The sequence below is a fragment of the Onychomys torridus genome, chromosome 8 (assembly GCF_903995425.1).
Source record: "Onychomys torridus chromosome 8, mOncTor1.1, whole genome shotgun sequence".
Lineage (NCBI taxonomy): Eukaryota > Metazoa > Chordata > Mammalia > Rodentia > Cricetidae > Onychomys > Onychomys torridus.
This window is the reverse complement of record NC_050450.1, coordinates 70,265,313-70,276,975: the sequence shown is the minus strand read 5'-3', so window position 1 is coordinate 70,276,975 and position 11,663 is coordinate 70,265,313. Positions and strand designations below refer to the sequence as shown.

Sequence of the window (11,663 nt, the reverse complement as noted above, 5' to 3'; positions counted from 1 at the left end):
CCCCTACTCCCCGCACAAGCCTCCCTTTCCATAGCAGCATCGCGGGAGGCAGACCAGGGGGACAGGCTTGCTCTGAGCCTGTGAGTCTCCCTCTCCTCTCCTCTCCTCTCCGGAGGCTGGGAGCACGGAGCCCGCAGGAGCCCCCTCATCCCTGCCTCTCCTGTTGGAGGCGGAGCGCAGCGTCCTCTCCCAAGCAGCAGCCGCGGCCCTCAATTGGAATTCTGTCCCCAAAAGGGGGCCGGAAAAGGAGGAGAGAAAGGAGGGATGGAAGCCGGCAGCGAGAAGCCGCGTCCAGGGTCCCAGACACCCCCAGGAAGAAGCTAAGCGTGTCGGCTGCTAGGAAGCTGCACCGCGGCGCCCCACCGCACTGCATCAGCGTGGCTGTGCTGACATCCCCCCATGCTTAACACAGGGCATTATGCACTGGTTAACAGGCTCCGAGCTGCTCAGCGACTTGTTTTAAGCATTTTCTCCCTCGCTCTCGCTTTTAATCTTGTCTCTAGTGGCGTGTGTAGGGGGGAGGACTTTATTTCCATTGGCTAAGCGCTCCCTTCCCACCCACATCCCTTCCACATCACCTTGGTGTCTCCCTAAATAAAACCAGCCCTCCTTATCGCCTGGAAAAAATCAGGAGCTAGAGTTTGAATGGGTTTTATATAAACACTCACCCCTGTCAGCGTGAGGCCAGGCTCTCAGGATAAACTCCCAGTGTCTGGCCTGATGCTTGCTTGGCGATCTCTGCCCTGAACACCAAGGCTTAAGCAGAATTCAGAGGACTGGGAACTCTTCCCTGAGATTTGATCAACCTGAAGCCAGTTGCGGAACTGCACAGGGTCCCAATGGACCTGAAGGAGAGCCCCAGCGAGGGCAGCCTGCAACCTTCCAGCATCCAAATCTTCGCCAACACCTCCACTCTACATGGCATCCGCCACATCTTCGTGTATGGGCCGTTGACCATCCGGCGTGTGCTTTGGGCAGTAGCCTTCGTGGGCTCCCTGGGCCTGCTGCTGGTTGAAAGCTCTGAAAGAGTGTCCTACTACTTCTCATATCAGCATGTTACCAAGGTGGACGAGGTGGTGGCCCAGAGCCTGGTCTTTCCAGCTGTGACCCTCTGCAACCTCAATGGCTTTCGGTTCTCCAGGCTCACCACTAACGACCTGTACCACGCTGGGGAGTTGCTGGCCCTGCTGGATGTCAACCTGCAGATTCCTGACCCGCATCTGGCGGACCCCACAGTTCTGGAGGCCCTGAGACAGAAGGCCAACTTCAAACACTACAAACCGAAGCAGTTCAGCATGCTGGAGTTCCTGCACCGGGTAGGCCATGACCTGAAGGATATGATGCTGTACTGCAAGTTCAAGGGCCAGGAGTGTGGACACCAAGACTTCACCACGGTGAGTACTTGGTTTTCAGTTCACTCTTGTGCCTGTTCTTCGGTAGAAGTGCTGTGCTGGTGGCACTGGGGACCCTCTGTTTGGCTTGAGGGGGTCTCTGCTGTGCAGGGGAGAGGGCAGAGACCCAGTGGAAGGCCAAAAGGGTAGCTGATGAGAAGTGTTGGATTGTGTGTAGAAAAGGTTACCTGCCGGATGAGTACTGTGCTCCTTTCTGGTTGGAGAGCTACAGGGGCTTGCTGTTGGGATGTGCTGAGTTGGGCTTTCTCCCAGTCAGAGGGGAAGAGGCCTGGGCTGTCCATGGTCCAGTCCAGGGTGCTTGATGTCCGAGCTGTGTGACAGGAACAGCTTGTCATTGGTGAGATGGCATCCTCTGCTCTCTCTTTCTCTCTCTCCTTCTCTCTCTCTCTCTCTCTCTCTCTCTCTCTCTCTCTCTCTCTCTGTGCTCGGAAGTGGAAGTGGCATCAGGCTCTGTATCCTGTGGGCTGGGCTGGAGCTAAAGCTGTCACAGGAGGGGGTGTGGGGCCCCAGACAGCCTGAATGGCTCCGGTGGCTGTGGGAGCTCCCTGAGCAGGTGATGCTGCAGAGGTGTGGAAGGCTCTTCCCTTCTTTTTCTTGCCTGAATAGTGTGGAAAGGAGAGGACCCCCCCCACCCCACTCCCCGCAGCTCCATCTGGTTCTCCTGCAGGCAGGGTGAAGCTGCTAGCTGTCCATGATGCTTGGCCAGAGGGGAGAGTCAGGGTAGAGGCTCCTGTAGCGGGTGGGCAGAGATGACAGATGTGATGAGGAGGTCCCGGAGGCTGGCTTGTCTGGGAGCTTTAGCTTGAAACTCGAAGGCTCGTTTTCTCTGTGTACAATTGCTTCACAACGTGGGTGCAGGAGGAGGGTGTGGGGAGGGGGACGAGCAGCTGTGGGATTGGAAAGCCTGGAGGGGAGTGTGGAGCTGAGTAAAGAGGAGGGGACATGTCTCACGTTCACGATGGGTTTGCCAGAGGGGGCTGAGAAGGAAGGATGGGAGCAGATCTGTTGCCGCTAGGGTTCTCAGCCCAATTAGTGGACTGCCGGGCATAAGTTGGTGTAACAGGTCAGACAGTAGCTGCCAGCTATTCCACACTGCCCAGGCAAGTCTGGGGTATCAGGAACTGTGGGTTCCTCCTGTAGTCCAGCGTATCTGCTTTCCCCACAGTTTCCTGGGGCAGGGGAAAGGAGAGCTTCAGGGACCCAGATTCTTGAGCCAAAATGCAGTGACAAGTTGGGGGTGGCAGGTGTAGCAGTCATGAAGGGAACTGGACTGTGTCATCAGCACTTGTCTGGGGTGCTCTGCCTCAGTATGAGACACCCCTCCCTTCCCGTAGTGCAGCCCTTCCCACCCCTCTCAGAGCCACCTGCCTCTGCTCTGAGGTTCTCTTTATGTTCCAGCCAGTCTCTGCGTTCATCCTCTGCACTTGCTGTTGGCCGTCTCTCATTCTGAAAGAGCCCAGAGTGCCAGGGGCATTGCCTCTCCCAGCCCGTGTGCTAGAGCTGTTTCCTGGGGGAGCCGTTTTGTATTATTATCCCTTTTAAACATTCCAAGAAAGAGCACAGCCAAACTGACAGCAGCATTTGCTAAAGATGAAGCCAGTCTGAGCTGGAGAAGGAAGCGGCCAGCCCTTCTTAAAGGAGCAAACAGGATCCTAAAATCTGTCATGCACAAATGATGTCTGAGGGGCCTTGGGGAGGGATGGGGAAAATGTCTCGTTCTTGGAGGCTGAAACCATCACTGTGTTCCAGCCCATGCTTTCTAGTGCCTGGCAACGCTCAGCCTCATTGCTGTACTGCGAAGCTTGAATGTGCGTTCAGCTCTTCCTCTGTCTGCCTGCACACACGGAACCCACAGACAACAGATGCAGGGTGCCTCAGGGAGGCTGTCCTGGGCAGCAGACCCTGGGATGAGTCTTTAAGCATAGTCGAAAGCATCCTCGTGATGGTATAGCTGACTGGCAGCTATGCTCATGCCCAAGTTCCCTTTAGAAGCAGAGGCTTGTTGCTCTCAGCGTGCTTGTTTGTATTTGGCCCATCATTTGAATTGCTGGTATCCCAAAGTCAGGTCTTAAATCCTTACCTGAGCTTCAGACCCCCTGAAACACTGAAGTTGCTTGCAGACAAGGCTGACTCTTTGATTAGTGGCATACATTATCTGTCAGTCTCAGCAAATCCTGAATTCATCTGTTTGAGTGCCCATCCTTGGATTAGCCCCTCTGTGTGTAACATCTCCAAGTGCCAAAGAGAGGGAGCCCCTTGGTGTTCTCTTCTGTCTGCTCAGGGATGTCAGAATGCCTCTCACTCTAGGTATGTGATAGAAAGCTGGTCTTCACCAATGGTGACAGTGGGCACCCATGCCAGCCTCTGTTGGGGGTAATACAATAGGGAATACATCCAAAACCCCACATTGAGGAGCAAACCTCTGACACACTTTTGTGCTTTTTGGGACTTGGGTGTTGGCAAGCTTGGGCTTCTACATCAGCAGTGAGCCTATGTAGCTGTTGGAGAATACTGTGTGTCCCAGCCTCCTCTCTCATTCGGGGATGGCCATCCCTCCCCAGTGGGTTTTCTTACAAGCTCTGCTGGAGGTTGTGACACATCAGGTGCCTTCTTTCTCTAAGCACCATGGCTGACTTATTAGAGAATTTCAGTGTTAGGGATGCTCTTTTTCTGAATTTGATTTTTCTATAAAGCCCAGAGCATCATCTCCTGGGCAAATGCTGTAGCACAAGCTCCCCTATTCCAAGTTCTTAGCTGGTGTGCAATGAAGTGTGTAATACCCTTTAATTAGTGAATGAGCTGTGATTCTAGCAGAGTGAAAGAAGGTTGTTCATGGAGACCCAAAGTCCCCAGGAAGCCAGGTGTGGAATGCTGAGTGCCAAGGAAGCAGGCATGCTCCCTGCCTATGCAGATAGACCCTGAGCCCTCTTCCTGGAACAGTCTGGCTGCAGAGAGGTCTGTGGATTCTCCTCCCTGGTAAACCATAAGAAAGATTTGATTCTGGGCCTTCTACTCACAGGAGATGACTCCAGTGACCCAGAGTAGAAAAGAGCTGAGGTGGGAGCTGATGGGGCTTGTGATTCTGTGATTTTGAGTCCAAGGCCGCTGTGGTAGGCATGGGTTTGAAGCCCTGCACCATTCTTGATTCTTTGTTCTCTTGCATGCTCTCTAGAGGGGTACTCACCCACCTAACCTTGACCTTCTAACCCACAGTATTGTTGGAGGGAAAAGCATGGGAGACACCATGTGAGGAAGCCTTCTGTGTTTTAGCCAGCTGTGTAGCCGTGAGCTGGGGTTCTTAGCAGGATTTGGAACAGGGTTTTTGTTGTCCCGCCTGCCTCCACTGTTTTTCAGGCGTCAGATTGATGAGGAATGCTGTGAAGATGAGGCCAGCAAGGTGGGAAGGCCACTGCTTTCTCTGGTGAAAACTTATCCTCCAGAGAGGGAGCCGCTTCGAGTGGAGGAGGTCCTGTCGGAATCGGGGCTGACTACTGCTGTCATCTTCGATTAGCGTGTGACAGGGCCTTATGTTGTCTCTTTGCTTAGTCACATTGGGGTTCACCTGCATGCAGGTCCAGGAATGCAAATGACCGTTCCGTTTTCACACTTAACCTGTCCATCACTGTGGGTATTTATGCTTTCAATGTGAGATTTCTCAGGAAAGACTTGGCTTTCTTTCCCACACTGAATGGATCTTACTATCCTACAGCATATAACATTATAGAGATGGTGGAAGTGAAGGCTGAGGAAGGTTTTGTCTTTAGGGTTCTTGGACAAGGCCACATAGCTCTCTAATCACATCTCACTACAAAAGAGTATGCATGAGGAGGATGTGGGCTTTGAGAAACAATCTGAGCTGGGATTCCAACTCTATGGCATATATGTGGTGGAAACTAGGATTAGTTTGCTTAGCTCCAGTTTTCCCTTCTCTAAAGTAGGACCAGTAACACCCAAGGCTCAGCTGGAGGTGGGACTTGCTCTGTGTGGTACCCTACAGGCATTGCTAACTGAACTTGAGTGCCACTCTTCCCAATCTTTCAGCCCGTGACCACAGCAACATCAGAGCACAGGCACCTACCGTATTCTCTTTGTTTCCAGGGCTCCTCATTTTGCTTGGTACCCTGAACATTGTCTCGTATTCACTGGCTTGGTCTCCACATTGCATCTCATACTTCCTAACTTGCCTCCAGGAAGCACACCCTGCTTCAGCCCCTGACATGGGTGGAGTACGCTCTGCACCATGTGTATAGTAGCTTTTCTCACTGTGTACCATGTTTCTGTCTGTATGGTTATCCCTTTGTCTATCAAACAGGACCTGTGGTCCACCAACAATCCAAGGAGGTCAGGTCTGTGCTATCACAATCCATCTCTGTCCCTGCCAGCCTGGGGCTAGTCGCAGAAGAGATTTTGCTAATATGGTGTTAAGTAGAGGGCCTCACAACCCTGCCAATACAAGACAAAGCCTCACTGGTTTAGTTGCTGTCTGTCTCTGAATTTACCCTTAGTCCCAGCTCACGGGCCTTTCTTACTCTCTATCTTTTGAAATTCTGTGTCCTTTGGTCAACACATCTCCAGTCTTCCTACTTGACAACCCCAGCCTCTGGTCACCATCTTCTTACTTTGTGTTTTGAATTCGATCTCTTTAAGAGATTCCACACATGGGGCTAGAGAGATGATGCAGTGATTAAAAGCACTGGCTGCTCTTTCAGAGGACCCAGGTTCTATTCCCAGCACCTACATGGTGGTTCCAAGCATCTGTACTCTAGTTCTAGGGGACCTGATGGCTTACTCTGGCCTCCATGGGTACCAGGCACACATGTGGTGGTACACAGATGTATATTCAGGTAAAGACTAATACACATATTTTAAAAAGAGGCAGGATGATCAGGCGTTCTAGGTCATCCTCAATTACACATTGAGTTGGAAGCCAGTCTTGGCTACATGTGACAACTGATCCTCCCCTGCAATGTTTTCATTCATCTGCATATTCTGAAGACCTAGACTTTCTTAGCACATAGCGCTCAAAGTGTATTCTTGCAGTCTGTATTAAGTAGGCTTAAAGCCACAGAGGAAAGGTGACTGGCTAACATGAGGTAGAATACACATCTTTCAGCCTCCATCTTCCACACATGTACCTGGAATTTTGTTTGATCTGGGGGAGCTAGTCTTTATTATTATTCTTATATTCCCTGGTTATAAAAACAATCCTCAACCCCTGAGGAAAACTTGACGGACATGAGAAATAAGGGGCAGGGGAGGAAAGAATGGAAGTTGCCCACAATAACCTTCCTAATATAACCTGATATAAATGCAGTATCTGGGTATCTTGAGGGTATTTCCCTTTAGCCACATGATTTGTATGGATGTGTGTTTCACTGGGCTGGTAGTATGCCTTCTATGTATATGTACAACATGAGCTGTATGGTATGCACCCAATCAATGTTGGTTTACAGTATTTTAATGTCCCAGTGATCTTCAATTACTCTCCTTTGAAGGCAATGTAAAGTTATTATCATGCATTTATATTGTGTTATCTTGGTCCCACTGTTTCCTAAATACGTGCTAGGGTATACCGGAGACCTACCTGTTCTTGCACACCAAGCCAGAGCTCCTGAGTGAAACCCACCCCCTGATCCTCCGTGAGGCCCAGTCCTGCTGCTCCGTAGACAGCAGTCTGCACTGCAGTCCTCAGCCCACAGGTGTGAGTCCTGGTTCTCCGCCACCTGTGCAGTCTGGACTTTACATCAGAATGATCTGACATAGCAGTAATGCAAATTAGATGATCTCACATGTTCTTAGGAGGCTCAGCACCTGTGAGCCTTTGGCAGGCCCTGGAGAGACAAGCTTTGCTGTGCTGGCCATGAGGCTTCTGTGACGCCAGTCTCTGGTCCCAGCTTTCCGATCTGTAGTCTGGTAGGGTGTGGGCTGTCTGGAAGTAAAGCTTTGGGGGGCATGTTGCATTTTTCCTGTTGTGCTGATGGGGTAAGGCTGTGGTTGGGAGCTGTTAGGATGACTCATACTGTCGCCTGGGAAAGAAAAACTGCACAGCTCTGAGCTAATGCCCAGTAACTTGCTGGGTGGATGTGTATCTTTCTGTCTCCTTCCTTGGGAATTCTTCTACCTCTAGAACTGTTGATAAAAGAGGAGTCTGGACTCAGTTAATAAAGAGCTTGCCCTGTAAGTGTGAGGACTAGAGTTCAAATCTCTAGATCCACATAAAAAACCTAGGTGGGAATGGGGCCCTGCTTTTGTAATCCCAGCACCCAGGAGGTGAGACAGAGAATCTCTAGAGTAAGCTGGCTAACTAGACTGGCCAGTGAGCTCTGGGCTCAGTTGAGAGCTCCTGACTCAATGAATAAGATGGAGGAAGATTAAGGAAAGCTCCCAACATATGGGCTCCACATGCATTCACACTTATGTACAAGCACACCTGCACATGCATACATGAACACACATGTAAACACACATGAAATGTATGCATACACAACACACAAACACATATGAGGAGAGAGAGAGAGAACACACAAGCTAGCTAAGAGCTTATTTGCTTAGAAACTTACCTGTCTTCTAGTTCTACAGAAAATCTTTCTCTGAATAAAGACTCAAGCTCTAAAATACTTTCTATGAAGTGAATCTAGTTTGCTGCTAATTTCCATAGGAGGAGTTGGGACGGGAGCCCCCTCACTGCCACCCCATATCGGAAACCCAATTCCTCAAAGGTTGAATTGGCAGCTTTTAGCACCAAGCTTGCTGCTGGAGGCAGTGCTTCTTAGAGTAGTTCACACTTCCAAGCAGCAAGCTTCTCATCCCTTTCAAAGGACCAAAAGCATGACGCTCAAGGCTGGCTTTGTGCTTACCCGGTTTTGTATGTTCATGATTGAAGGAGTTAGGTTTGAAATATCAAATATGGACAGCCAGCCCATCTGACCTATGCTCTATCATAACCTGAAACAAGTGGGCTGTGCGTCTGTCTCCTGAAAATGTGAAGTTTCCTATATCACACCCTTCCATGCATTCATCTTCAAACTAACCCTTACAGGCTGGACTTCTGGCAGTCAGACAGCAGCTGTGGCCAATAAGCAGACACACAACACGTCAACTCTTTGGTAAATCTGAAATCTCTGGGTGAAACCCGTGTATGAAGATGGAGTCTCCCAGGGGACATCCCCTGAAGCATCATTCTCCGAGACTAGAGCATCTTTCCTTCCTATAACATTTGCTTTTTTAGTGCTTTAGGCACACTCTGTGCAGACTGACTCAGTGGTCACTGAAATGAACACTGGGAAGAAATTAAACATGCAGCAGAGAAAAAATGTATTGGACCACCATTGATGGATATCGGGCCTCCATGAGCCCAAGTTCCCCATAAATAGAATGAATGGGCTGAACTAGGTGGTCTCCAAAGACAACTCCTTGTCCTGTGTTTGCTTTACAAAAACTAAAACCCCCACTTACACTGAGACTGGGGGAAGGGACTGATGTTACTTTTCAACCCAGCACACTTAGCTATTTATTGGTTTGCCTTTATTTAAGTCTACGCAACAGAAGCAGAGGTGCACAGATGCAGGGAGCTGCTGCAGAGGGAGCAAGGAGGCACCGAATCATACTCTGAGAATCCCATCCAGGACGTCTGTGTGTTTGGCTACAGGTTCTTCATCTAACAAAGTTTCTCTCCACGCTAGCACAGCAGGTGTGAGCCTGGGTCTGCTCTGGGTCTTACAGGTACGGACTAGCAAGAGTATATGTGTGAGATGATAAAGGCGGTCCACAGAGATTCCCTCGACAGCTGCTGTGGGCAGAGTCTTACAGTGCAGACCCTGTGCCTTTCTTGGGTAGCTTGTTATAAACTTCCCCACCACCTGGGGGCACCCTGGGAGTCAGTGATTCCGTGATGAGTACAAAATTCCTAGTTACTGGTATCTTTCCTCTATGGGGACCAATGGTGTAATTCACACTCTGTGCTTCCTATGGGGTCAGGCTGAGCATCTAGGCTTAATTTCACCTTTTTGGATCCCACTTCACTCTCTACTTCAGGGGCTTTTCTGAGAATACTTATTCAGTAACTCACCTGCTCAAGACCTCATCTTTGGCTCTGCTGGGGGAACCTATAACCATGTATCCATGTTTTTTTTCTTCCTTGGTTTGTTTGGTAACAGGGAGATTGATCTCAGCTATGGATTAGAAAGAAAGATGCCCGCACTAAGCATCTTTTAAACCCCAAGCTTTCTAGATCCGTGCCTTCAGCTTGGGACCTATGATGGTTTCCAAAAGCCATTTCTCAAAATTCAAACAAGCATCTCTTGGGGGTGATCTTCATTGTTACAGACTCTGCTGGTTTGCTCCTCTTTGTGGGGTGGGGTTTGCCCAGCAACAGCCCTTCCTAAGGAGCTGAGCTGTCTCTGTTCTGCCAGCTGCTGTATACCCATAAGCTGTTTCATGCTAGAGCACATCTTCCCTGGCACCTGTGTTATCATTTTTCAGATCCCACAGTTCCCTCTGAAAGCTCCTCCTAGCATTCCCTGTCCTATCTCCTCTAATGTGCCTCCACCTAGCTCCCAGGAGGAGGCTACCACCTTTGAGGCTGGCTGTGAGTTGAACCCAACTATGAAGCAGGAGGTGGGGAGGGATGGATGCTCAGCAGGATGATGCTACTCATATATCACAGAAACCATGAGTGATGGAGGAGTGTATGAAAGGACTCTTACTGTTCAGGCTGAAATGGGAAGCTGGTGACTCAAGGGCAATGTGATTGCTGTCTCCAAACACTTAGAGAACAATCATAGAAAATGGAAACAGAGCCCTCTCTGAGAGAGGCCAGAGGGCAGAACTCGAACTGCTGCATGGAGGGCAGGAGTTCAGAGAGGTGGCTATCAGCTGATTGGAAAGACTTATCCTGGGAGTCTAAAGCACCTTAACTCTGCCCATGCCCTGCCCCTTAGGTCTAACCAAAACTAACGAATCACTTATAGGCAGGGATTGATGTCTGGGAAATGGTTAGATTAATGACCTCTGATGTTACTTCCAACTGGGAGAGTGTTTGATTTCTTTCTTTCCTGAATATATAGCCAAGGTTGGGGGTAAATGCCATTGATAGAGGACATTGGAAAGAAGTGCTGACGAGTACAGCTAGTGACCCAGATTACAGACCCACCCACTGCCCAATACCATGAAGCTTTGAAGTTAAATGCCTCTGATGGATGCTAGGAAGAAGAATGGTGTCTTTCGAGATAAAAGAGTGGATTCATCCAGGGAGAACACGGGAAAAGTGGGGTGCTGGAAGCCAGCCACTGTAGTGGCTGTTAATGGTCTGGCCTTTCTAAAATGTGTATGCTTGGCTTATTGAGAGGCAGGTCTTGGAATTTGTTGTAGATTCAGGGAGCTAGCTCCAACCCCACAGAGAAAGGTTTGGGTTGCGCTTGAACATGGTCTAGTTTTACACTGAGGGCTAAGGACACTGGGAAGTTTATGGCTTAGACACAATCCTAGGGCTAGGGTGCTAGAAACACCCTCAGCTGTAGGACCCAGGAAGGAGGCTAGGCTACAAGGAGAATGCCCTGCCCAGGAGCATTGGTGACAGAGAACCAGTGGATGTCCAAGTTAAAGAAGTATGGTAAATGTTAGAGGGGCAAGGGGCTCTGGCCCTTGAGACAATAACACAATGGGGTATTGTTGCCTCTAGTCATGTTAACGGTGGGCAGAGCCAAGCATGTACGTGTTTGGATGGATGTGGCTTTGTATGAATTATTTAGCCCTTCCAGGTCTCTATTAAATAAGAGCATCTCAATACTAGTGCTTTACAGGCATGTTCATAGTGACCAGATGGAATAAATAAGGCTTGTATTGGCCAGGTATGGAATATCCGCTTTTTGGATTTTGCTTTAAGACAGGGTCTCATGTAGCCTAGGCCTGCTCCAGGTTCCTGTGTAGCTGAATGTGGTCTTGAACTCACTGTCCTCCTGCCTCTACCTATATGTGCTGGGATTAAAGGCACGGGGCACTGAGTCTAGTTTATGAGGTGCTGGGGATAAGACCCAGGGCATTCTGCATGCTAGGCAAGCATTCTACCAACCGAGCTACATACATCCTCAAGCCTGATACTGTTAATTTTATTATTCCTGAGATAAGTGGGTGATACTGACAGGTGATCAGGGACAGAAGGATTTGCTTTTAAATCCATATTGACAATGTAGCATTAGGAGGTCTCAAGAGCGGGTGGGGAGCGAGACTGTAAACAAGCCAGGCACCTACCCA

General features: G+C 49.6%; 1 protein-coding gene across 1 annotated transcript in view; it reads left to right on the top strand.

Moving 5' to 3' along the window:
* The first annotated feature begins 283 nt into the window (after positions 1-283).
* Positions 284-11,663, top strand: part of Asic2 (acid sensing ion channel subunit 2) — a 1,075,866-nt gene continuing 1,064,486 nt past the window's right edge. Inside the window, exon 1 of the mRNA XM_036197770.1 lies at positions 284-1,394. Coding sequence (XP_036053663.1) covers positions 840-1,394 — 555 coding nt within the window. The 5' untranslated portion in view covers positions 284-839. The remainder of the gene's footprint in view (positions 1,395-11,663) is intronic.